This window comes from Callithrix jacchus, chromosome 3, assembly GCF_049354715.1.
Source record: "Callithrix jacchus isolate 240 chromosome 3, calJac240_pri, whole genome shotgun sequence".
Classification (NCBI taxonomy): domain Eukaryota; kingdom Metazoa; phylum Chordata; class Mammalia; order Primates; family Cebidae; genus Callithrix; species Callithrix jacchus.
This window is the reverse complement of record NC_133504.1, coordinates 106,581,562-106,608,275: the sequence shown is the minus strand read 5'-3', so window position 1 is coordinate 106,608,275 and position 26,714 is coordinate 106,581,562. Positions and strand designations below refer to the sequence as shown.

Below are 26,714 nucleotides of genomic sequence, written 5' to 3'. Positions count from 1 at the left end.
TTTTCATGTTGTGCTACACATAGATAATGATAATATTTAAGTAATATATTGGAGTAAATGAACAAAGCTGTTTGTGGCCAGAGGATATTGCCCCAGGACATCCCACTCCAAGCATTCCATCACACTTAAAATCTAAAACCCTTACTCTGATTTACAGCTTAAATAATCTGATTCCTGACTGCCTGTCCAACTTCAAAAGATGATCTATTCTTTTTGCCCTTATGCACATGCCTCACTTCTATTACTGAAACAAATTATGTCCTCTATTGGGGTATTCGCACTAGCATTTCCTCCCTGTGAAAAGCTTCTCCTTCTTACCACCATTCTACTTACCCATAATTCAGATTGTAACTTAAATATGTCCTTTTCTGAAAGACTATTCCTTACCATCCAATCTAAAGAAGCCAATCTAAAATAGATATTCTTTTGCACATCATGCAACTGTAATGTTCTGCACAAGATTTACTAACATCTAATATTTTTCTTGTGTATTAATATCGATGCATTTGTTTATTCTGTGTCTCTCTGGGCCTGAGAGCAAGAATCTCTCACTTCTTCACTGTAAGATGTGTAGCACCTAGAACAGTGCCTGACATATTATAATGTTTAGTAAATATTTACTTAAAGTGGGTAAAATTAATTTCCATAAATAAAAATGTGTTAAACAGTATTGCCAAGTGCTTTAAAATTTTTCAAAAGATAAAAAATGATTTTAAATCATTTCAATAAATTAAAAACCTATAGAAGTATTATTATACAGTGGTTTCAGGTCAGATTTGGGCTTAAGAAGAACCTACTAGCTATTATCTGGGAAAACTTACTTAACTTGCAAATCCTCTATTTCTTCATATAGAAAAAATATGGCAGGATATCTAAGATATAGGATTTTTCTAAGGATAGAATTAAATACTATGTATGAAATACTATGTGGCAATTAAATACTATGTATAAAATACTATGTGGATGGCATGAGTAGGTAAGAAAATCTCTTGAACATGTCCCTAGTGATGGAGGGACACTATTCAGACAGGCATCTAAAATAATTCAGGTTTTAAATTCATTTACCTATCCATTAATCCATTTAATAAAAGTTGAAAAACTTCTGTTTCTTGGAAAGATGCTGTACATGAAACAGAAGAATTTGTATTGATTTTCAAATTAGGTTTCTTATGGAGAGAAATATGTAAATAAGCAATTAACAGACACTTTAAGAAGTGCTATATTACTGGTTTATACAATAATTTCCCAGGAAGTATGGATGCAGAACTCCATCTGATATATATTTATATATTTTTAGGAGACAGTGTTTTAAATCTGTAACTCCAACTGGAGTGCAGTGACCTTATCACTGCAACTTCGAATTCCTGGACTCAAGCAATCCTCCTGCATCAGCCTCCTCAGTAGCTGAGTAGCTGGAACTACAGGTGTGTACCACCACAACCAGCTACTTTTTTTTTTTTTTTGTAGAAACAGGATCTCTCTGTGTTGCTCAGGCTGGTCTCGAACTCCTGACCTCACAATCTTCCATCCTTGGCTTACCGAAGTGCAAGGATTACAGGCATGAATCAGTAGACCAAGTCTGATATTTCTTTTTTTCTTTTCTTTTCTTTTCTTTCTTTTTTTTTTTCTTTTCTGAGACGGAGTCTCACTCTGTCACCCAGGTTGGAGTGCAGTTGTGCGATCTCGACTCCACCTCCATCTCCCAAGTTCAAGCAGCTCTCTGTCTCAGCCTCCAAGGCTCCTGAATAGCTGGGATTACAGCCACCCACCACCATGCCCAGCTAATTTTTGTATTTTTAGTAGAGACAGGTTTCACCATCTTGGCCAGGCTGGTCTTGAATGCCTAAGCTGGTAATCCACCTGCCTCAGCCTCCCAAAGTGCTGTGATTACAGGCATGAGCCAGGGTACCCAGCCCCAGACTGATATTTCTAATTGAGGTGACTAAAAGTAGAACAGCAATTTGCCAGGTGAACAAAAGAGTAGGGGCATGAAGTAATGGCTGGCACATGAATCAGCAAAAGCACAGAGAAAGGAGAGAACATGGGGAACGAAAAGCAACATTTTGAGACAATTAGAGGGGACATGGTACATACATAACTAACAAAAGTTAAGATTAGAGTTTTTAAACTGAAATTTCCCCTGGTGGAAAACCGTTGTTTATGTATTGTTAAATATTTAGGCAATACTCAGTCTAACAGATTATTACATATTGACATAAAATGATGTGTACTAGGGCTTCTGTTTTGGCTTTTGAAAATAACATCCTAATTTAAACTTGCACCTGCAGCATGGTTGAAAAAGCATATTTAATAAATTGGAAAAATAGTGAATAATGTCTTATAGTTTGAAGGAGTTACTTGAGAGAGCTTCTAGGTTAGCTGGAGGACCTTCCAAACTTCAGTACATAATTAAGAGCATTCTATTAGACATGTGTGGAATCCTCTTGCAGATATTTTGAATATTTATTTATGGGATGCATCAAGTTTTATTTAATGTTTAAGAACTCTGAATTTTCTCTGAATTGGAAATACTTTTTCTTTTCTTCAGGAAAGTATGGTCTTATTCAATCCAAATTGTCAAGGGCAATGTAACTAGATAGTGAGGTAACTGAGTTTCTGCCATACCAACTATGATAAAGTTTATAGTAAGTAACTATTTATCTGCTGGTTTTCCTGTCTTTTTAAATTCTGCAAGGGGCTAATAAAACAGTATGATAATAGCTCTCATGTTTCAAACTTTTCTGGATATTGGCTATATTTCTTGTGGTCTCCCTGCATACCTCTTAGGTAAGGTTTTTTGTCTAGGGCTGTCAGCCAACATGCCTTTGGTTGAGTTTATGGTAAAACATTTTTATTCTGCACTGACATTCCGGAGCAGGCTGTGTGTTTGGATTGAGGAGGCTGCTTGCAGGTCAGTGTGACGGCTTGCAGCCCACTTGCTAACCTTAGAGACAGGTCTTGTATGCTTGTGTCCCCAACTTGGGAAATAATTAGGATCAGATAATCTCATGAGGGTGGAGTTCTCATGAACAGGATTCATGTCCTTATAATGGTCCAAAGTGACTGTCACTTGAGAACCCAGTGAAAAGACAGCTATTTATGAAGTAAGTCCTCAGCAGACACGGATCTTGGACTTCCCAACCTACAGAATTGTGAGAAATGAATGTTTGTTGTGTAAGCCACCCAGACTATGGTATTTTGCTCTAGTAGTCTGAGCTGATTAAGACAGATTCCATCCTTATTCTTCTCCACTTATGTTTAGATTATTAAATTATAATTTTCAAAAAGTTAAAAACATGAGTCTCATACAAATTTTAAATGAATCTTGGTTAAATATTTTATTCAACAAAGTAATTAATTAGGTTATCGGTAACATGTTAAAATCATTTCAAATTATATTTGAGGAACTAGATATTTATAAGCAACAGAATGTTAGAATAAGATTAAAGGTGTTATCTGTTCAACAAACAGAAGTAATTTGCATATCTGCTGCAAATTTCATATAAAGTAACATCTGCTTCTACAGAATTATAAAACAACCTCATTACAAGGAAGTCAGTGCATCCTGCTGGAGCACAGTGTTCCACTGGAAGAACATCCAGTGTTCTCTTTGCCTATTTCCAATATTGACTTTATATTTCTATAATGCATGTCCTCAAACAGATCACTAAAGTTGCTTTTGAAAGTATGGACTGTCTGATTTTTAACCTTTTGATTGGATTGATCTCTGACTTTTGAAATCTCTTTGTCCGATATTGTTATTACTACTTATTCCCCGGTAGTATTTCCTGAGTTAGTTCTTTGCTTCTAGCTATCCTGGGTGTTACTCTTGACAATAACCAATACACACCTCAGACTCAAATGGCCAACCCTCATGTCCTCAATCAGATGCACAGTGGGCATCTGATACACTGCACCACATCTCACCTTACTTGAACTCTTTTAAAATATATCAGACATTTTACTCATCTTCTTGCCACAATAATGGCAAACTGTTCCAAAAAACATAACTGTTCCAAAACCCAATGGTAACAAACATGTATTTCTTTGCTCATGAGACTGTGGTTTGCCTCTGGCTATGCTATATTCAACTAGGATTTAGTTGGTTTGATTCCAGGCTGTGGGTTGCATTGTAGCTGGCTCAATATTTCCTTTTTCTTCTTTGACTGAAAGCCATCCAAAATGTATTCTTAGTGTGTTAGATCACCAAAGGGCAAGAGCCATGTCAAACTACACAATCCTTGCATCACATTGGCAATATCCTCTTGTCCAAAGCAAGTTTCATAGCAAACCCAGTATCTATGGAGCAGGACATGCACTCTGACCACAGTGGGAAGAGGAAACTTACTATTTAATTATCAATAATTCTAGTTATCACAGTCACATATTTTATTAATCATATATTTCTTAACATATCAATCTTTATGTAGTGCTTCTCAACCAATATAAGCACCTCCTCCCCAGGGGTGAACATCTCACAGAAAGGATATTACACTTCTGTATCAATATATAGGGGTTAATTATTGTGATTCTATTTCTCGGCCACCTACTTTGTGCCAGGCACTTGGTCAGATGTTAGAATCCATTTTATCTAATGCCAAAAATAACTGCCAAGTAAATTCTTGGCATAAACAAGCTGAGACTCAGGGAGGATACATTCTCCAAAGTCCAAACCATTAGTAAGTGGCACACACCTGAGTTTACTTTTTCTTTTATTTAAAACTTACTATATGCTATGTAGCTATACTAAGGGATTTATAGGTCTTATACCATTTAATCCTAAAAATAACTAAGTACCCTTACTTTATTTATGAGAAAAACTGGGCATGATACAATTGAATAATGTGCTAAAGATAAATTAGACACCATTACCTGGGACTTCATAATATATGATCAGATAAAGGAAGAGACCTCTGAATCCTATGGAAGTTTTGCCTCAGGGTTTTTTGTTTGTTTTCTTTTATAGCAGTTTGCCTTGTTTGCCTACCTCAATCAACCTTGAGCTTTAATCCAATACCTCTCTTCTTGCCTGTGACCGCTGAGCTCTTGACTCTGAGTCTGCCATTTGATACAGATGCTTTGTATTCTGGAGCTCATTTCCATATTGCTGTGCCTGCTTCAATCTAAAACCAAAATCCAGAACTGTAATTGCACTTTTTGCTTTAAAATTAGATTTGTCGATGCCTGTCTTTTAATTGTGCTCCAGCATGACAGTCCAGGAAGAATTGCTTAAATTCCATTTTTCAAAGATAAGGAAATAGCTTTCCTTTGTAATAATTGGACATTTAGTTCCATGAGTTAGAATGGCAGTGAAATCATCTTTCAGAGCGATAGTTTCATTATTCATTCATTCTTTTTTTAAAAGAAAGATTTTATATGCAAAACATCATGAAGCATAATTCAATAATACAGAGTTAAAAATTAGACATTATTCTGAAATTGGTTCAGACATTAAGAACATTATACTCAATAGAGAAACTACACAGAAACATGAAATGCCTTGTTTCTAACCTTTGTACCACTCCTTTCCCCACAGTAGAAATGTTTGACTCCTCACCTATGTTCTGGTATCTTGTCAGTCTTTACTCATTGCTCCTATTTTTTCTACCCAGTCTACATCATCAGGCTTTCTACCTAAACTGCACCTCAATTCCTAAGCCAAACTAGACAAAGCGAAAAGCAGATTTATCTGATCTGCACCCCTCTCAGCCTATCCCCAGCTCCGATAGATTTAGTTTTGTCTTGTCCTAGTGGCAATTCTCTGTGAACTAAATGCCTCACTACTGACCAATGGGCTTTCATTTTCAGTGTGAAAGCTGCACTTGCCTTCACTTCGGAGCTCTTATTCTGTTTAGGGAACTGCTGTACTTGGAATCCTGATTCTCGACTCATTGCTGCATTAGCTAGAACTATGCAGTTATTCTTGGTTACAAGATAAGATTGGGTCCAGAAGTGTCTATGAAGTTATGAAATACTTATTTAGCACCTTAATATTTGTTAAGGCACTGCTACAAGTGTTTTATAAATACTATAAGGGAGGTACTATTTTATCCCAATTTAATACATGAGATAAATAAGGGATAGAGAGGTGAAGTAACACAGGCAATTTGGCTCAGAGTTCATGCTCTTAATGATTATGCAACCTATCTCAAATTATTTCTTGCACTTACAGCTGTGCTTTTATTCCCAGCCACCATGGCACCAGCATTGCCCTCCTGTTGACAAACCCTAACATTCTGCATTAGCACCTGCTCTTAGATGCTACTTTATCCTATTATTTGTGTTATATTCCCAGACCTCCCAGGTTCAAATTGCCTACCTGTCACCATTCATTCCTTATTTAGAGTTCACTTTCCCGATAGTTACACCCAGATCTCCTTCTTTTACCTACCTAGCATATGTCAAATGTTTCTTCCCATTTCCAATTTAGACTTTCTAGCTTGCCTCTTTCTCCTATACATAGGTAAATTCTTAAATATGTATGAGATAATAACTGTGGCTCAATTCAAGGACCAAAAATGGTCAACCATTAGATCACCAGATCCATCTTTTAGCTTTTAACCTTATAAATATGATCTCATAGGTATGTCTGTGCCTATATTAGATGTATAAATAAAATACATACATGAAACTTAGAGAAAATGGAATAATGGGTTGAAAGCAAAAATTCTGTATTGTATGAATATTTGGATATTCATATAAAGTTTTATTCGTAAAGTACTTACACCTTTAGAATGGATTACAGATCATGGATTGATTTTACAAATTTGGCTTACAAATATAATATTTATGATGATATTGTAATTTTAAGTAAATATGTTTATATTTATAAATATAAAAATCAAACATATACTTTTTTTTTTTTGAGACGGCGTTTCGCTCTTGTTACCCAGGCTGGAGTGCAATGGCGCGATCTTGGCTCACTGCAACCTCCGCCTCCTGGGTTCAAGCAATTCTCCTGCCTCAGCCTCCTGACTAGCTGGGATTATAGGCATGTGCCACCATGCCCAGCTAAATTTTTGTATTTTTAGTAGAGACGGGGTTTCACCATGTTGACCAGGATGGTCTTGATCTCTTGACCTCGTGATCCAGCCGCGTTGGCCTCCCAAAGTGCTGGGATTACAGGCTTTAGCCACCACGCCCAGCCATATACTGTGGATTGGTCTTTTTCTCTTTTAGCCTGATGGCACCGACAGAAAATGAGAAAAGATTGAATACTCAGAATACTTCAATTATCACATTTCAGGAAAGCAAAAACATAAAACATTGTTTGAAGTTCCCCATTGAGCAAGCACCTTTTCTATGTTAATGAGAATTCTCATTTAATTCTCATAATACTTTGAGAAAATATCCCCATTTGAGAAGAACTGGGATTTAGAAGTTCAGTAACTTGTCCATGATAACACATGTTAATAGTGGATCCAGGAGTAAGACTCAGGTCTTGCCAACTCACAGAGCATTCTGTACCATTCACCTTCCCTCAGACTTCATTATGCCAATGTAAAAACAAATTATTTCTCTTAGTAAAGATAGGCATACTAAAATGCAAATGGGTATGAGAAATGGAAAATGGGAAGATTGTTGATATATTCTTTGTTATAAAATGGAAATGATGCCTTTTTGCAATATCAGTCAAAAACCATAAAAATATTTTATTGATTCTGTATTTAATAGATTATTTAAACACAACAATGAAAGAATAGTATTTTGACTGCATTACCTTAATTTTAAAATAGGAATATTTTTAATTTAAATTCAGTTTTACAGTAAAATAAGAGAATTTAAAATTCTGAGTACTTATATGCCCTCTAAACTTGCTTCTCAGAATGTACTTCAGTGGCCCATATAACTAATATTTTTAACTGAATATAAACACATTACATCTGGAAAAGTTTAGAGCTAGGTAAAAGACATTTGAAATATGTAATGTTTAAGCATGCAATATTTGGTAGGGTACTGTACATTAGAGATGACAGAATATTAATTAATGGCAAAAGACAAGCTATGTCTTGGGGTCTTAACTTTCACCTTCTAGCTAGTATTACAGGCATAACAGAATTGTTTTTTTTTTTTTTTTACGCTGTAGCCAGAGTGTGCATGTTTTTCATATAGGGCTATTTTAATATTCATTTATTCACTTCTGGATAATGAAAAATTCTACTAGTCACTCTAGGCAATTTATCAGCATTAATGATAATGCAGCCAGAGTAGCATGAAAGGAACAAATTATAACATGGATTTAGGTAATTACATATTGTTCTAGTTTAGAAAAAAAATCATGTTTTAAATCTGAATACCGTTATTCTTTAGTAAAATAAAACATATTGGATTTCAATATATCACTAATTATTCAGGTTTCTTTTTAAGTTAAATAGTATTTTAACAAAAAATTGTTATTGGATATTTATAGTTGTACTGAACAGCTCTTATTATATAATTCCCTAGATTAGTCTATTTAAAGGCATTTGAGGAAACTACACATGAATTTAAAGTTCTGAAGCAAATTTAATCAGCATATCTATTTAATAGCATCTTGAATCTCTTAAGGATGGGATCTAACAGAATCCCAAAACTAGATTCCTTAAGAGCAGAGTCTATAAATTATGAAAATTGATGACAGATAGATCTATAGGTGATAGAGATGCAAATATGGAGATATATAAAATATATATATATATTATATATGTATACACATATACATATATATACATTTTTAGTTTCTGTTATGGACTGATTTGTGTCCCCAAAATTCATATTTGAAGTCATAACCTACATTAACTTACAGTGTGACTACTTAGAGATAGGGCCTTTATGGAAGTATTTAAGGTTAAAGTAAGTCATTTAAATGAATGTAGGCCTTAATCCAATATGACTGGTGTCCTTGTAAGAAGAGGGAGAACATGCACAAAGAAAAGACCATATGAGGGCACAGTGAGAAGGCGGGCAACTGCATCCAGTGGAGAGGACAGAGGCCTCAAGAGAAACCAAACCTGCTGGCACCTTTATTCTAGAATCCCAACCTCCGTAACTGTGTGAAAATAAATTTCTCTCAGTTTTTCACATGGCATTCAAGCCACTCAGTCTGTTGTATATTGTTGTGGCAGCCCTAGAAAACTAATATTACTGTCTTATAATCTTTTGAAAGTTTCAAGTAAAAAAATAAAAGAAAATTTAATAGGGCTTTGAGAAGTTATGAGTTGTAAAATATTCTTTTTATTTTATCCTTCTCCTCTTGGTTTTGTTAATAAGAATTTCTGGGGTAGAAAAACATTTTTTTTCTCACTAATTTTTGTGATTTCCAGCAGTTCATTGTTAGAAACCCATTATTTTATTTTAATGCAAGAAGAACCCTTTACACTATTTGTGTAGAGCAAAATTATGTAAAATTGGCATACCTTCCTAATAATGGACTTAAAAATGTTCATATATTTTGACTGAATAATCTTTTAGAAATGATTTTAAGTAAACAATAATGCAGTTGCTCAAAGGTTTCTATAAATAGGTGCTAATAACACCATAGCTCATAGAAGTGAACAACTAAAAATAACATTGTTTCTAATTTGTAGTATTCCCATGGATTGTGATTTTTTGTATGCATAAATATAATAGATATGTATATTTTTAACATGGAACTGCCTTATAATACAGAAGATAAAAATTAAGAGACATGTAATAAAACGCAGCACTTGTGTTATATTAGAGTAAGGGCATCTGAAAATCTACTCTCCCATAAAAGCAACAAGCATATGGGCAAAAATTGTTCAAATCAACTTTAAAAAAAAATTCTGGAAATCCACCAAAGGCTTTCAATAATCAAGGAGTGTTTATTAGAGTTAAATGGTTGAATCTCAGTTCTAAGAACAAGCATTGTGGTATTTTAACTTGCCCACTTTTTCTCCCTCATGTGCAGGTGTTTTGAAATCCAGTTCTCTTGCAACAAAGACATCTGTGTAAACGAACACCTTTGTAGCCACTAAGGGGGCCTCATTCGTGTGGAGCTACCCCAAAGTTCATTTCCAGAGTTTTATTGATATTTGAATTGCCTACAAGCTCCCTGGAACAGGGCCATTTACCAGACTTGTTTTTATTTGCACTCAGGGCTTACTTGGTGAAAGAAACCCCTATTCTGTCCACAGGGCATTTGTCAGAAGCAATCAGTTGTTTAATATTCCAGTTGCTTGAGGCAGTGATACAAGTTGGGGAAAATGAGTCTGAACAAAATCTTAAACAAAAAATCTGGGAAACAATATGTCTACAGAGGGCTTTCAAAAAGCTTCTTGTATATTCTCTGGAACCTAGAAAGCCATAACATATGCAGGGCTGTGCATGTATACAAGGCTGTGTGTATGCCCAAGAAAGACCTGACTGTAAGGTTTGAATGAGGTAACTGAGGCACTAAATCGAAAGTTTGAATGAGGCAACTGAGGCACTAAATGTAAGGTTCAAATGAGGCAACTGAGGCCAGTTATTGAAATAAAGAAATTTAATCGGCTCCTGGGCCAGGTTCTATGGCCAGAGAAGTTGCGCTGACTTCCTGAGGTGTAGGGTTTTTATAGCTATAGTGAGGAGGAGCAGGGTGCTCTGATTGGTTATGGGGAGCAGGACGTAGACAGGGCAAGCTGCTATTGGTAGGTAGATTGTTGGGTGGGATTTCCCCTACGCAAGACCTGACTAGGGTTACATTAACCAGATCCTTCCAGGAAAGTGTGTGCTTCTGAGGTAGGTTTCAGGTGCAGAGATGTGAGGTAGGTTCCGGGTGCAGAGATGTGACGTAGGTCTCGGGCACAGAGATGGGTGGGTGTGTCTGAGCTCCTGGCAAGGCAACCGGCCTTACATTCCTACCCTTTTGATGATATAGGACACCGCTTCTTTCTGGCTACTTCCTGCTGAATAGGAGCGGAGTGAAAGGGAGGGGTCAGTTGGCTGGTGCCTTGGTTGGGAGTCAGACATAGGGGTGAAGCAGCATTTGGTTTATGGCTACCCTGGAAATTTCCCTTATGTGGGCCTGTAAAAACCTGAGGAATAAAAGGGCTAACACTGACAAGGTCCTGTTTTCTCACCTCTGGCTGACTTTGAGGTTCTACATAGGAAGGAAAAGCTAAAGCTGTCTACACACTGTCAGATCATTGAAGACATGCTCCCAATACATACACAAAACCAAATGGCTAAAGCTGAGGCTTATTGGCCAATACATTCAAGACAATCTGTTTAATTGTAAGTTGATCACTAACCTGCCAGGGACTTCAGTGAACTACACATGGCAAGAATAAAGATATTTTCAGAATTTGTCATTAAAAAGACATGACAGCAAAATCAAGGAATTGCAACAACAAGGTATGTGAAAGAAAAGAATCTGATTTTTAGAGTTTCTACATGATTTGAAAATGTCCAATTGCCAAAAAAATGTATGTGATATAAAAATAGACAAGAAGCTATGACTCATAAGTGAAGGAAAAAATAGTCAATAAAAACTATTTTATGTATTTAAGAAGTGATGGAAGCCACATGTAAAGAACTAAAGGAAAATGCTTTTTATTCTTTTCCAAATAAAGAAATCAGCAAAGAAATAGGAAATATTTTTAAGTACTAAATAGAAATTCTGGAGTTGAAAATTATAGTAACTGAAATGAAAGTATCTTCATGGACTCAACAGAATATTTGAGCAGGCAAAGAAATAATCAGTGAAATATAAGATGGATTCATAGAGATTATCCATTCTGATAGAGAAAAATAAAAAAATGGATAAAAATGAACAGAGACTCAGAAACCTGTAAAACACTGTGAAGTGTACCAACACAAACATGAGATTTAAGGAGTGGAGAGAAACTGTCTGAAAGAATATTTGGAGACATGATGGCCAGAATTATGTTAAATTTTATGGAAAACATTGATTTGCCTAAAAAACTTAAAGTACATGTAGTATAATTTAAAGAGATGCACATTTCAACACATAGTAGTTGAGCAGTTAAATGGCAAAGAAAAAATGTGAAAGCAGCAAGAGAAGAGCAACTCATCACACAAAAGGGCTCCTTAAAAAGATGGCTGACTTATCAAAAGCAGGGAGCCAGAAGAAAGTGGGATGGTATATTCACAGTGCTGCAACGAAAGAAAAAAGCTGTCAATATTTCTTGTCCAACCAAACTGTCTTTCAAAAGTGAAAGAGAAATTGAGATGTTCCCAGATAATCAAAAACTGAAAGTTTATTACTAGGGAAACTGCCTCATAAAAAATTTTAAAGGAAGTTTTTCAAACTAAGAGAAAAGGACAATAAATAGTCGATTGAATCCATGGAAGGAATAAAGAGCATCTGTATAATTACATAGGAAAATACAAAAAACATAATGCATTTATTTTGATTTATAACTGTTACTCTGATATCAAATACAATTGCAAAAATCAATAGTTATAAAACTATATTGATGTATCTTCATGGATCAATAGGATTAGTATTGTTAAGATGATAATATCCAGATTGATCTACAGATTTATCACAATTCCTATCAAAATCCCAACTAGCTTCTCTGAAGAAATTGACAGGTTGATCCTAAATTTCATATGGAAATACAAAGTACATAAAATATCTAAAATAATCTTGAAAATGAAGAACAAATTTGGATAACCTACAATTTTCAGTTTCAAAATTTATTACAAAGCTAAAATAATCAAGGCAGTGTAATACTGGCATTAGGTTAGATATATTGATAAATGAAATAGAAGTGAGAGTCCAAAACTAAACCCTAATATTTATGACCAGTTGAGTTTCAACAAGGGTGCCAATACATTTCAGTCATAAAAGAAGAATCTTTTTGGGATCAGCACAGTGGATCATACTTGAAATCCCAGCACTTTGGGAGGCCAAGGTGGGCAGATCACCTGACATCAGGAGTTCAGGACCGGCTTGTCCAATATGGTGAAATCCCATCTCTATTAAAAATAGAAAAAAATTAGCTGGGCATGGTAGTGCACGCCTGTGGCCCTAGCTGCTCGGGAGGCTGAGGCAGGAGAATCACTTGAACCTGGGAGGTGCAGGTTGCAGTTAGCCAAGATCACTCCAGTGCACTCCAGCCTGCGCAACAGTGAAAGACTGAGTCTCAAAGAGAATAAAAAAGAAAAGTCTTTTAACACATGGCTCTGGGACAACAGTATATCCACAGGCAAAAGAATGAAGTTGGACATTGGACACCTACCACACAAGATATACAAAAATAACTTAGATGAATTATAGACATTAATCCATTTTAGTGGTAAAAGAAAAGTCTTTTTTGGCTCAGCACAGTGGATCATACTTGAAATCCCAGCATTTTGGGAGGTCAAGGTGGGCAGATCACCTGACATCAGGAGTTCAGGACCAACCTGGCCAAAATGGTGAAACCCCATCTCTATTAAAAATAGAAAAAAAAATGGATTATAGATTATAATACTACAAAGTTTTTAGACAAAACAAATGAGTAAAGACAATGATGAATTCATATCCAGGCTGATTGGTGAAGATATTTATCTACAGAGACAGTAAATACTACAGGAGGTTATATCTCCATCAAATGAAAAGACTATAATGAAAGACTACATTGGACACAAAATTCAAGGAAACATGAAACTATGATGGAGCATAATAGTTTTTCACTAACCAGCCTGAAAATATTAGAGCTCGATGAAATATTTAACAAAAATTCAAAATAATTATTTTAAGGAAGCTTAAGGTGCTAAAGAAACACAGAAAAATGAGCAAAAATAAGAAAAACAATATATGAACAAAATATAAAATTCAACAAATAGAAATTATTTAAAAATTTTAAATTATAGGGCTGAAGACAATAAATGAAATAAAAAAATGAAATAGTCTTTCAATAAGTAGAAGAAAGCATATGTGAATGTAAAGACAGGTCCTTTGAAATTATCCAGTCAGAGGACATAAAAAAAAAAAGAGAACACAAAAGAGTTAAATAAGCCAGTGAGATATATGGGACACAATCAAATGAAACTATATACACATTATGTAAGTGTCTGAAGGTAATGAAAGGAACAAAAGCTTATTTAAAGGTATAATAGCTGAAAATGTCCCAAATCTTGAGAGGGTTATGAACGAGTTCCTGAAGTTAAAAGATTTCTTAAAAAGAATAACTCAAAAAAGAATATATCAAGACACACAATAAAAATACTATCAAAACTCAAGGACAGAGAAAGAATTTTGAAAATAGCCAGACAAAAGCCACTTGCAATAAGAAAGGAAACCCCATTAAGCTATTAGGTGATTTCTCAGCAGAAAGCTTGCAGTCTAGGATAGTGAGAGAATATATTTAAAATTCTGAAAGAAAAAGGCTACACATCAAGATGCTACACCCACAAAAACTATCCTTAAGAAATAAAGAAGAGGGGGAGGACTCAAGACGGCACTGTGAGAACAACCCAGGATTGAAGCTCTTGGTGCATACTCAGAGAGGGGGAGTCAGGGCCGCATTTCCAGACTGATCTTTGTTGCCCACAGAATGGGGAAATTCCCAGGTATAAAAGAGACGTGGGACGCCAGGCAGAGGTTTTGGCTGGTGTAGCCGGCACCCGGTGCGGCAGCGGCCCATGCATTAGCGCAGTGGCGCAACACAGCACTCCGCACAAAGCACACTGGTCTGGGTGCCCTGTTGAACTGGCAACCTGAGACTTGAGAGGGCTGAACTTGAGACTGAACGGGACTTGGACAGTGAGCCAGCCCAGGAGATTCCAGGGACACAGCGTTTGGGGTAGCGCAGTGTGACAACCAAAACGGTGATTCCAAACGCTCCCGATGGGGAGGTTCCCTGAGAGCACAGCTCAGTGTGGGAGGGGCGTCCGCCATTACCGAGGCAACCCGCCCCTACTGAGGTACACACTCATTGCTGACACAGCCTACCATTGTCGAGGCAACCCACTACAACAGAGAGACTCTGCCGCAGGGCGTAGCCCTGACAGCAGAGCGGAGACCACAGCAGAAGGGCAGAGCCTGCAGCAACAGGGCGAACCTCATACCAGCAGGGCAGAGCCTCGGCAGGCAAATAGTGATTAGCCTGCCTCCTAGCTGGGCAGGACAGCACAATGGACACTCAAAAATAAAGCCCCAACCTCCCCCAGACAGAGCATCTGAGAAAAAAAGGGGTTTTTTTTATGAGTTCTGTTGCAGCAGAATTAAACATAGCAGCCTAACAGCCCTGAATGAACAACAGAGGTCACAGCTCAGCAATTGAGCTCCTATAAAGTACAGACTATCTCCTCAAGCAGCTCCCTGACCCCTCTATATCCAAAAGACTGACATTTGTCAGGCATCATTCTGGGACAAAGATAGCAGAAAAAGAAACTGGTAGCATCCCTCACTGTTCTGCAGCTGCTATCGGTGCACCCCAAACAAGCAGGGCCTGGAGTGGACCTCTGAAGTCGTACAGCGAAGGGGCTAGACTGGTAGAAGGAAAACCAAGCAACAGAAATACTTCATCATCAACAATATGGGTGTCCATTCAGAGACCCAATCGAAAAGTCAGCAACTACACAGACGACAGGTGGATAAATCCACAAAGATGGGAAGAAACCAGCGCAAAAAGAAGGAAAACACCCGAAACCAGAACATCTCGCCTCCTAGAAAGGACCAAAACTCCTCACCAGCAAGGGAACAAAGCTGGATGGAGAATGACTGTGACAAAATGATGGAATTAGATTTCAGAAGGTGGATAATGAGAAACTTTTGTGAGCTAAAAGAACATGTTTTAAATCAATGCAAAGAAACTAAGAACCTTGACAAAAACATATGAAAAAAGATTTGAGGAAATGATAACAAGAATGGATAACTTAGAAAGGAATATGAATGAATTAAAGGAGCTGAAAAACACAATATGAGAACTTTGCGAAGCATGCACAAGTTTCAACAGCCGAATTGACCAAGCATAAGAAAGAATATCAGAAGTCAAAGATCAACTCAATGAAATAAAACGAGAAACCAAGATCAGAGAAAAAAGTGCAAAAAGGAATGAACAAAGCCTCCAAGAAATGTGGGACTCTGTGAAAAGACCTAACCTACGTTTGATAAGTGTACCAGAATGTGACGAAGAGAATGAATCCAAGCTGGAAAATACACTTCAGGACATTATCCAGGAAAATTTCCCCCACCTAGCAAGACAGGCCAACACTCAAATGCAGGAAATACAGAGAACACCACAAAGATATTCCGCAAGAAGAGCAACCCTAAGGCACATAATCGTCAGATTCAACAAGGTTGAAATAAAGGAGAAAATACTAAGGGCAGCCAGAGAGAAAAGTCGGGTCACCCACAAAGGGAAGCCCATCAGACTCACAGCAGATCTCTCGGCAGAAACACTACAAGCCAGAAGAGAGTAGGGGCCAATATTCAACATCCTTAAAGAAAAGAACTTTCAACCCAGAATTTCATATCCAGCCACACTGAGCTTCATAAGTGAAGGAAAAATAAAATCCTTTGCAAACAAGCAAGTACTCAGAGATTTTGGCATTACCAGGCCTGCTTTACAAGAGTTCCTGAAAGAGGCACTACACATAGAAAGGAACAACCAGTACCAGCCATTCCAAAATCACACTAAATGCTAAAGTGCATCAACATAATGAAGAATTTACAACAACGGGCAAAACAGCCAGCTAGCATCAAAATGGCAGTATCAAATTCACACATAACAATATTAACCCTAAATATAAAGAGACTAAATGCACCAATCAAAAGACACAGACTGGCAAATTGGATAAAAATCCAAAACCCATCAGTGTTCTGTATCCAGGAAACCCATCTCACATGCAAGGATACACAAAGGCTCAAAATAAAGGGATGGAGGAAGATTTACCAAGCAAATGGAGAGCAAAAAAAAGCAGGAGTTGCAATTCTCATCTCTGATAAAATAGACTTTAAAGCCACAAAGATCAAAAGAGACAAAGAAGGCCATTACATAATGGTAAAAGGATCGATACAACAAGAAGAGCTACCGATCCTAAACATATATGGGCCCAATACAGGAGCACCCAGATACATAAGGCAAGTTCTTAATGACTTACAAAGAGACTTAGACTCCCACACAATAATAGTGGGAGATTTTAACACTCCACTGTCAATATTAGACAGATCAACCAGACAGAAAATCAACAAGGATATCCAGGGCTTGAACTCAGACCTGGAGCAAGCAAACCTGATAGACATTTACAGAACTCTCCACCCGAAATCCACAGAATATACATTCTTCTCAGCACCACATCACACCTACTCTAAAATTGACCACATAATCGGAAGTAAAGCACTCCTCAGCAAATGCAAAACAACTGAAATCCTAACAAACAGTCTCTCAGACCATAGTGCAATCAAGTTAGAACTCAGAATTCAGAAACCAACCCAGAACCACACAGCTTCATGGAAACTGAACAACTGGCTCTTGAATGTTGACTGGATAAACAATGAACTGAAGGCAGAAATAAAGAAGTTCTTTGAAACCAATGAGAACGAAGACAAAACATGCCAGAATCTCTGGGACACATTTAAAGCAGTCTCTAGAGGAAAATATATAGCAATAAGTGCCCATATGAGGACAATGGAGAGATCCAAAATTGACACCCTATCGTCAAAATTGAAAGAGCTAGAGTAGCAAGATCAAATTACTCAAAACAAAGCAGAAGACAAGAAATAACTAAGACCAGAGCTGAACTGAAGGAGATAGAGACACGAAAACCCTTCAAAAAATCAATAAATCCAAGAGCTGGTTCTTTGAAAAGATCAACAAAATAGACAGAGTATTAGCCAGATTGATTAAAAAGAAAAGAGAGAACAACCAAATAGATGCAATAAAAATGATAAAGGGGAAATCACCACAGATTCCACAGAAATTCAAAGCATCATCAGAGAATATTACAAACAACTCTATGCACATAAACTAGTAACCCTGTAAGAAATGGATAAATTTCTGGACTCCTGTGTCCTCCCGAGCCTAAACCAGGAGGAAGCTGTAACTATAAATAGACCAATAACAAGGTCAGAAGTCAAGGCAAAATTAAGAGCCTACCACACAAAAAAAGCCCAGGTACAGATGGGTTCACAGCCGAATTCTACCAGACACACAAAAGGAGCTGGTACCATTCCTTCTGAAACTATTCCAAATAATCCAAAAAGAGGGAATCCTTCCCAAATCATTTTATGAGGCCAATATCATCCTGATACAAAAACCCGGCAGAGACCCAACAAGAAAAGAAAACTTCAGTACAATGTTTATGATGAACATAGATGCAAAAATCTTCAATAAAATATTCACAAGCCGATTGCAACAGCAAATCAAAAAACTCATCCATCATGATCAAGTAGGATTTATCCTGGGGATGCAAGTCTGGTTCAACATAACACAAGTCTATCAACATAATTCACCACATAAACAGAACCAAAAACAAAAATCACATGATTATCTCAATTGATGCAGAGAAGGCAATCGACAAAATTCAAGAGCCCTTTATACTAAAAACCCTCAATAAACTCGGTATCGATGGAATATATCTCAAAGTAATAAAAGCTATTTATGACAAACCAACAGCCAGTATTATAGCGAATGGGCAAAAACTGGAAGCATTCCCTTTGAAATCTGGGACTAGACAAGGATGCCCTCTTTCACTACTCCTATTCAATATAGTACTGGACGTTCTAGCCAGAGCAACTGGGCAAGGAAAAAGAAATAAAGGGTATTCAAATAGGAAAGGTGGAAGCCACATTGTCTCTATTTGCAGATGACATGATATACCTTGAAGACCCCATCGCCTCAGCCCAAAAACTCCTGAAACTGATAAGCAACTTCAGCAAAGTCTCAGGATATAAAATCAATGTGCAAAAATCACAAGCATTCGTCTACACCAATAACAGACTTAAAGAAAGCCAAATCAAGAACGAACTGCCATTCACAATTGCTACAAAAAGAATAAAATACCTAAGAATACAACTCACAAGGAAGAGAAGGGACCTCTTCAAGGAAAACTACAAACCACTGCTCAATGAAATAAGAGAAGACACAAACAGATGGAGAAACATTCCATGTTCGTGGTTAGGAGTAATCAATATCCTGAAAAGGGCTATACTGCCCAAAGTAATTTACAGAATCAGTGCTATCCCCATCAAGGTACCATTGACTTTCTTCACAGAACTGGAAAAAACCACCATGAACTTCATATGGAACCAAAAGAGAGTCCGCATAGCCAAGTCAATTCTAAGCAAAAAGAACACAGCGGGGGGTATCACACTACCGGATTTCAAACTATACTACAAGGCTACAGTAATCAAAACAGCATGGTACTGGTACCAAAACAGAGATATAGATCAATGGAACAAAACAGAGGCATCAGAGGCAACACAACATATCTACAACCATACAATCTTTGATAAACCTGAGAAAAACAAGCAAGGGGAAAGGATTCCCTGTTCAACAAATGGTGTTGGGAAAACTGGCTAGCCATGTGCAGAAAGCAGAAACTGGACCCCTTCCTGACACCTTACACTAAAATTAACTCCAGATGGATTAAAGACTTAAACAGAAGACCTGGCACCATGAAAACCGTAGATGGAAATCTAGGCAAAACCATCCAGGACATAGGAGTAGGCAAGGACTTCATGAACAAAACACCAAAAGCATTGACAACAAAAGCCAAAATAGACAAATGGGACCTAATGAAACTCCACAGCTTCTGCATGGCAAAAGAAACAGTCACTAGCGTGAATCAGCAACCAACAGGATGGGAAAAAATTTTTGCAGTTTACCCATCTGACAAAGGGCTGATATCCAGAATTTACAAAGAACTCAAACAGATTTACAGGTAAAAAACAAACAAGCCCATTCAAAATTGGGCAAAGGATATGAACAGCCACTTTATGAAAGAAGACATAAATGAGGCCAACAATCATATGAAAGAATGCTCATTATCACTGGTCATCAGAGAGATGCAAATCAAAACCACATTGAGATACCGTCTCACGCCAGTTAGAATGGCGATCATTAAAAAATCTGGAGACAACAGATGCTGGAGAGGATGTGGAGAGAAAGGAACACTTTTACACTGTTGGTGGGAGTGTAAATTAGTTCAACCATTGTGGAAGAGAGTGTGGCGATTCCTCAAGGCCTTAGAAATAGAAATTTCATTTTACCCAGCAATCCCATTACTGAGTATATATCCAATGGACTATAAATAGTTCTACTATAAGGACACATGCATATGAATGATTATTGCAGTACTGTTTACAATAGCAAAAACCTGGAATCAACCCAAATGCCCATTGCTGATCGACTGGACTGGGAAAATGTGGCACATATACACCATGGAATATTATGCAGCAATCAGAAATGATGAGTTTGTGTCGTTTGTAGAGACATGGATGAATCTGGAGAACATCATTCTCAGCAAACTGACACAAGAACAGAAAATGAAATACCGCATATTCTCACTCATAGGTGGGTGATGAACAATGAGAACACATGGACACAGGGAGGGGAGTACTAAACACTGGGGTTTATTGCGGGGGAAAGGGGAGGGCCAGCAGGAGGGGGAGCTCGGGAGGGATAGCTTGGGGAGAAATGCCTAATGTGGGTGAAGGGGAGAAAGGAAGCAAAACACACTGCCATGTGTGTACCTATGCAAATGTCTTGCATGTTCTGCACATGTACCCCAAAACCTAAAATGCAATAAAATATTTTTTAAAAAAAGAAAATTAAATACGGGAACAACAGACATGAATGACATTATAAAGCAAATGGACTTGACAGACATTTTATTCAACAGCAACAGAATGTACTTTTTTCTCAAGCACACCTAGAACATCTTTCAGGATAGATTATATGTTTAGTCAAAAAACATGTCTCAACAAATTTAAGAAAATTGAAACAATAGAATTATTTCTGACTACAAAAGTATTATACTAGAAATCAATAACAGGAAGAAAATTGAAAAATTTACAAATGTGTGGAAATCAAAACACTCCTAAATAATTAATGAATCTAAAGGAAAATACCTTAAAAGAAAGGAAAATGGTAACACTACATACCACCATGTACAGAATGAATACAGTGAGAAAAAAAAGTACTAAAGGAAGTTTATATCAATAAATGCCCATGTTAAGATAAAAAGAAAGGCCGCAAATAAACCACCTAACTATATACATGAAAGAACTAGAAAACGAAAAACACACTAAGCTCAAAATTAGCAGAAGGAGGGAAATAGTAAATATTAGAGCAGAAGTAAATGAAGTTGAGGCTGGAAATATAGAAAAGATCCACAAAATTGCATTTGTTCACGCACTATGATAAAGATATACCTGAGACAGCATAATTCATATAGAAAATGAGTATAATTCACTCATGCTTCTACAGGCTGTACAGGAGGCATGGCTAGGGAGGCCTCAGGAAACTTAGAATCATGGTGGAAGGTGAAGCAGAAGCATGCACAATCATCACATGGTAGAGCAGGAGAGAGAGAGCGAAGGGGGAAGTGTAACACACTTCTAAACAACCAGATCTTATGAGAATGAATTCACTATCACAAGAACAACAAGGGAGAAATCAACCCCCATGATCCAATAATCTCCCACCATGCCCCTCCTCCAGCATTGAGGATTATATTTGAACATGAGATCTGAGTGGGGTTACAAAATCAAACTGTATCAGAGATTGAATCAATAATACAAAACCCTTCAACAAAGAAAAGACTGCAACCGGATGGTTTTACTAGTGAATTCCACAAACATTTAAAAAATAATTAATGCCAACACTTTTTAAAGTCTTCCAAAACACTGAAGAGGGTAGAATTCTTCCAAACTCATTTTACCAGGCCAGAATTACAGTGGATATCAAACCACACAAATATTCTACAAGAAAAGACAACCACAGGCCAATATCCCTGATGAACACAGATGTAGAAGTCCTTTTCAAAATTCTAGAATACAACACATTTAAAGGACTATACTCCATGGTCAAGTGGGATTTAACTGTGGAATGTATCTACATATAAAAAACAATGTCATACAACATATGAACAGAATGAAAAATAAAAGCAGATTATCTTAATAGATGCAGAAAAAGAAATTGATGAAATTCAACACCTTCTCATGATAAATATTATCAATAAATTGGATAGAGAAAGAATGTACCTCAACATAACAAAGGCCATATATGAAACACCCACAGAAAACATTATATTAAACAGTGAAAAGCTCAATGCTTTTTCTCTAAGATCAGCAACAAGACAAAGGTTTCCACTCTTACCACTTTTATTCAGCATAGTGCTGTATGTTCCATCCAGAGCAATTAAACAAGAAAAATAAATCAAGACAATCTCATTTGCAGTTGAGATTATATGAAGAAAACCCTAAAGATGCCACCCAAAACTATTATAATTCAATAAAGTCACAGGATATAAAATCAAATTGAAAAATCAATTGTATACATATATCAAAGTACATTGTTATATACCTTAAATTTATACAATTTTTATACATGAATAATTAGATACCCAAAATGCAATTTAAAAAGCAACATCATTTACAATATCACAAGAAAGAACAAAATACTTCAGAATAAATTTAACTATGAGGTGAAAGATCTGTACACTTAAAAATTATAACACATTGATGAAAGGAACTGAAGAAGACACAAATAAATGAAGATGTCCTATGCTAATGGACTGGAAAGATTAATATTCTTAAAGTATCTATAGTACCCAAAGTGATTACATTCAACTCATTATTTATCAAAATCTTTTCTCATTTTTTGCAGAAACAGAAAAAATCAATTCTGAAATTCATATGGAATTATAACAGGTACAGAATATCCAAAGGAATCTTGAGTAAGAAGAAAGCTGGAGGCATCACAATTCCTGATCTGAAAATATATTACAAAAATAAAGTAATCAAAACTGCATAGTACTACTATGAAGACAGAGTGTAAAAGAATGGAACAGAATAGACAGTGCAGAGGTAATTCTACATATTTATAGTCAAGTGATCTTTGACAGAGTGCCAAAAGCATACAATAGGGGAACAAAAGTATAGTCTCTTCAATTGATAATATTGAGAGAACTGGATATCCATGTGTAAAAGAATGAAACTGGACCATTATCTTACATTATATATAGAAACCAACTCAAAGTCTATTAAATAAACATAATACCTAAAACTATAAAACTGCTAGAAGAAAATATAGAGGGATACTGCTTGACATTTGACTGAGCAATGATTTTGAGACATGACCCCAAAGTACAGGCACTAAAAACAGAAATAGACAAGTAGGATTTCATCAAGGCAAAAAATTTGTGTACAGCAAAGAAAACAATCAACAAAGTAAAAGAACAACCTAAGGAGTGGGAGGAAGAAAATCTTTGCAAGCTCTCCATCCCATAAGGAGTGAATATCTAGAATATATGGTACTCAAATAATTCAATAGCAGAAAACAAATAACCTGAGTTAAAAATGGGCAAAAAATGGTATTGGGAAAATAGGCTAGTGATATGCAGAAAGTTGAAACTGGATCCCTTCCTTACACCTTATTCAAAAATTAACTCAAGATGGATTAAAGATTTAAACGTGAGACCTAACACCATAAAAACTCTACAAGAAAACCTAGGCAATACCATTCAGGACATAGGCATAGGCAAGGACTTCATAACTAAAACACCAAAAGTAATGGCAACAAAAGCTAAAATTGACAAATGGGATCTAGTTAATCTAAAGAGCTTCCTTACAGCAAAAGAAACTATAATTAGAGTGAACCAGCAACCAACAGAATGGGAAAAAAAATGTGCAATCTACACATCTGACAAAGAGCTAATATCCAGAATCTACAAATAACATAATCAAATTTACAAGAAAAAAAAACATCAAAAAGTGGACAAAGGATATGAACAGATACTTTTCAGAAGAAAACATTTATGCAGCCAAAAAACATATGAAAAAAAGCTCATCATCACTGGTCATTAGAAATGCAAATCAAAACTACATTGAGATACCATCTCATACCGGTTAGAATGATGATCATTAAAAAAATCAAGAGACAACAAATGCTGGAGAGAAGGTGGAGAAATAGGAATGCTTTTACACTGTTGGTGGGAGAGTAAATTAGTTCAACCATTGTAGAAGACAGTGTGGTGATTCCTCAAGGATCTAGAAATAGAAATATTATTTGGTCCAGCAATCTGATTACTGGATATATACCCAAAGGATTGTAAATCATTCTATTATAAAGAATGATTGTTTATTGCAGAACTGTTTACAATGTATGTTTATTTCAGCACTGTTTACAAAAGCAAAAACTTGGAACTAACCCCAATGCCCATCAATGGTACACTGGATGAAGAAAATGTGGCACATATACACCATGGAATACTATGCAGCTATAAAAAGGATGAGTTAATGTCTTTTGCAGGGACATGGATGAAGCTGGAAACCATCATTCTCAGCAAACTGACACAAGAACAGAAAACCAAACACGACATGTTCTCACTCATAAGTGGGTGTTGAACAATGAGAACACATTGACACAGGGAGGGTAACATCACACACTGAGGCCTGTTTTTGGGTGGGGGCTAGGGGAGGGATAGCATTAGGAGAAATACCTAATGTAGATGATGGGTTGATGGATGCAGCAAACCACTATGGCACATGTATACCTGTGTAAAAAACCTGCACGTTCTGCACATGTAACCCAAAACTTAAGGTGTAATTTAAAAATGGGCAATAGACTCAGCCATTTCTCCAGATAAGACATATGAAAGGCCAACTGTTATATGAAAAGGTGCTCAACATCACTAATCACCAGGGAAATACAATCGTAACCACAATGAGATATCACTTAACAGATGTTTGGATAACTGTTGTCAAAATGACAAAAGATGTCAAGTATTGAAAAGGTTGTAGAGAAGAAGGAATGCTTCTGTACTGTTGGTGGAAATGTAAGTTGTTACTGCTTTTATGAAAAACAGTATGAAGATTCCTCAAAAAATTAAAATAGAACTATCACATAATCCAGCAATTCTACTTCTGGATATATATCAAAGGAAAGGAATTCAGTATGTCAGAGAGATATCTGCATTTCTGCATTCATAGCAGTATTATTAGCAATAACAAAAGCATAGAAACAACCTAAATATCCGCCTATGGATGAATGGATAAAGAAACTGTAAGATACAGAAATAGACACACACATATAGACACACACACACATATACATACACAGACACACACATACACTCCAATGGAATATCATTCAGCCATATAAAAGAAAATCCTGTCATTTGCAGCAGCATGAATAAATGAGAATGTGTTCCTGGTTCGTTCATGCTAAGTGAAGTAAGCCAGACACAGAAAGATAAATATTGCATAATCTCACTCATATGTAAAATTTTAAAATCATAATCTCATAAAAGCAGCTAGTACAATGGTGGTTTTCAGGTGCTGGGATTTATAGGAAATGAGGAGGCATTTGGATAAATGGTATAAGTTTCTGTTATGCAGGATAAACAAGTTCTGGAGATATAATGTATAGCAATGTGACAAGATTTAACAATACTGTACTATATACTTGAAATTTGCTAACAGAGTACATTTTAAGTGTTCTGAAGATCTACAAAAAAAAGTATGTGAAGTGAAGTATATGTTAATTATCCTGATTTTGGTAACAATTTCTCAATATATACATATATCAAAACATTGCATTGTATGCATATATCAAAACATTACATTGTGTATTCAAATTATACAATGTTTATTTTTTCAATTACAACTTGATAAAGCTGGGAGAATTTGTTTTATAGAAAAATAAAACTCTCAAGAAAGTGAAAATACAGCCCCAGAATGGAAGAATATATTTGTAAATCATGTGTTTGATAACAGACTTGTATTCAAAATACATAAACATATTTTTCTCTAAATAAGATATACAAATAAATGCATAACAAGATTCTTAGCACCTTTAGCCATTAGGGGAATGCAATTCAGAATCACAATGAAATCATACTTCATACCCATGGATAGCTAAATAATAATAATAATAAAGATAGCAAGTACAACTGTTGGCAAGTGTATGGGAAAATCCCTCCTACTTCATTGATATGATTATATAATGGTATAGCCACTTTAGAAAACAGTAAGATGCTTTCTTAATCTGTTAAACATAGAATTGCCAAATGACCTAACAGTTCCACTCTTCAGTGTACACCCAATAATATGAAAACTTACTTTCACACAAGAACTTGTGTTCAAGGTACATAGCAGCCTTATTAATAGCCAAAAGTGTAAATAATCCAAATATACATGAACTGATAAATCCATAAAGCAAAGTGTTATGTTTATATGATGGAATATTATTCAGCCTTAACATGTAGTGAAATACTGATCTATTTTACAATATAGATCCACCTTGGAAAATACATGTTTACTGAAGGAAGCGTATCACAAAAGGTCACATATTATATAAATCAATTTATGTGAAATATTCAGAATAAGCAAATCCATAGAGACAGAAAGTAGATTTGCATTTGTCAGGGGTTAGGAGGATGGAGAATAGGAAATGAGTGCTGATGGGTTTTGGGTTTATTTTTCAGATGAGGAAAATTTCTTAGAATTAGTGGTGTATGTTGAACAATTCTGCTGAGATACTAAGAAAACACATAATTGCAAAATTTAAAATTGAGATGTGTAGATATGTTAACTCGCTTGTCTATATTGACCA

The 26,714-nt window shown here is 36.1% G+C and overlaps 1 protein-coding gene across 13 annotated transcripts in view; it reads left to right on the top strand.

Moving 5' to 3' along the window:
* CCSER1 (coiled-coil serine rich protein 1) overlaps positions 1-26,714 on the top strand; it is a 1,385,530-nt gene that overhangs the window by 807,390 nt on the left and 551,426 nt on the right. For 3 of the 13 annotated variants that reach the window (XM_035294545.3, XM_078366827.1, XM_078366828.1), the window contains one exon: positions 22,767-23,872. The exons of the other annotated variants lie outside the window; for them this stretch is intronic. In XM_035294545.3, the coding sequence (XP_035150436.2) occupies positions 22,767-22,913 (147 nt within the window). In that variant the 3' untranslated portion in view covers positions 22,914-23,872. Of the gene's footprint in view, positions 1-22,766; positions 23,873-26,714 lie in introns of those variants that run through there. 13 annotated transcript variants of the gene reach the window in all.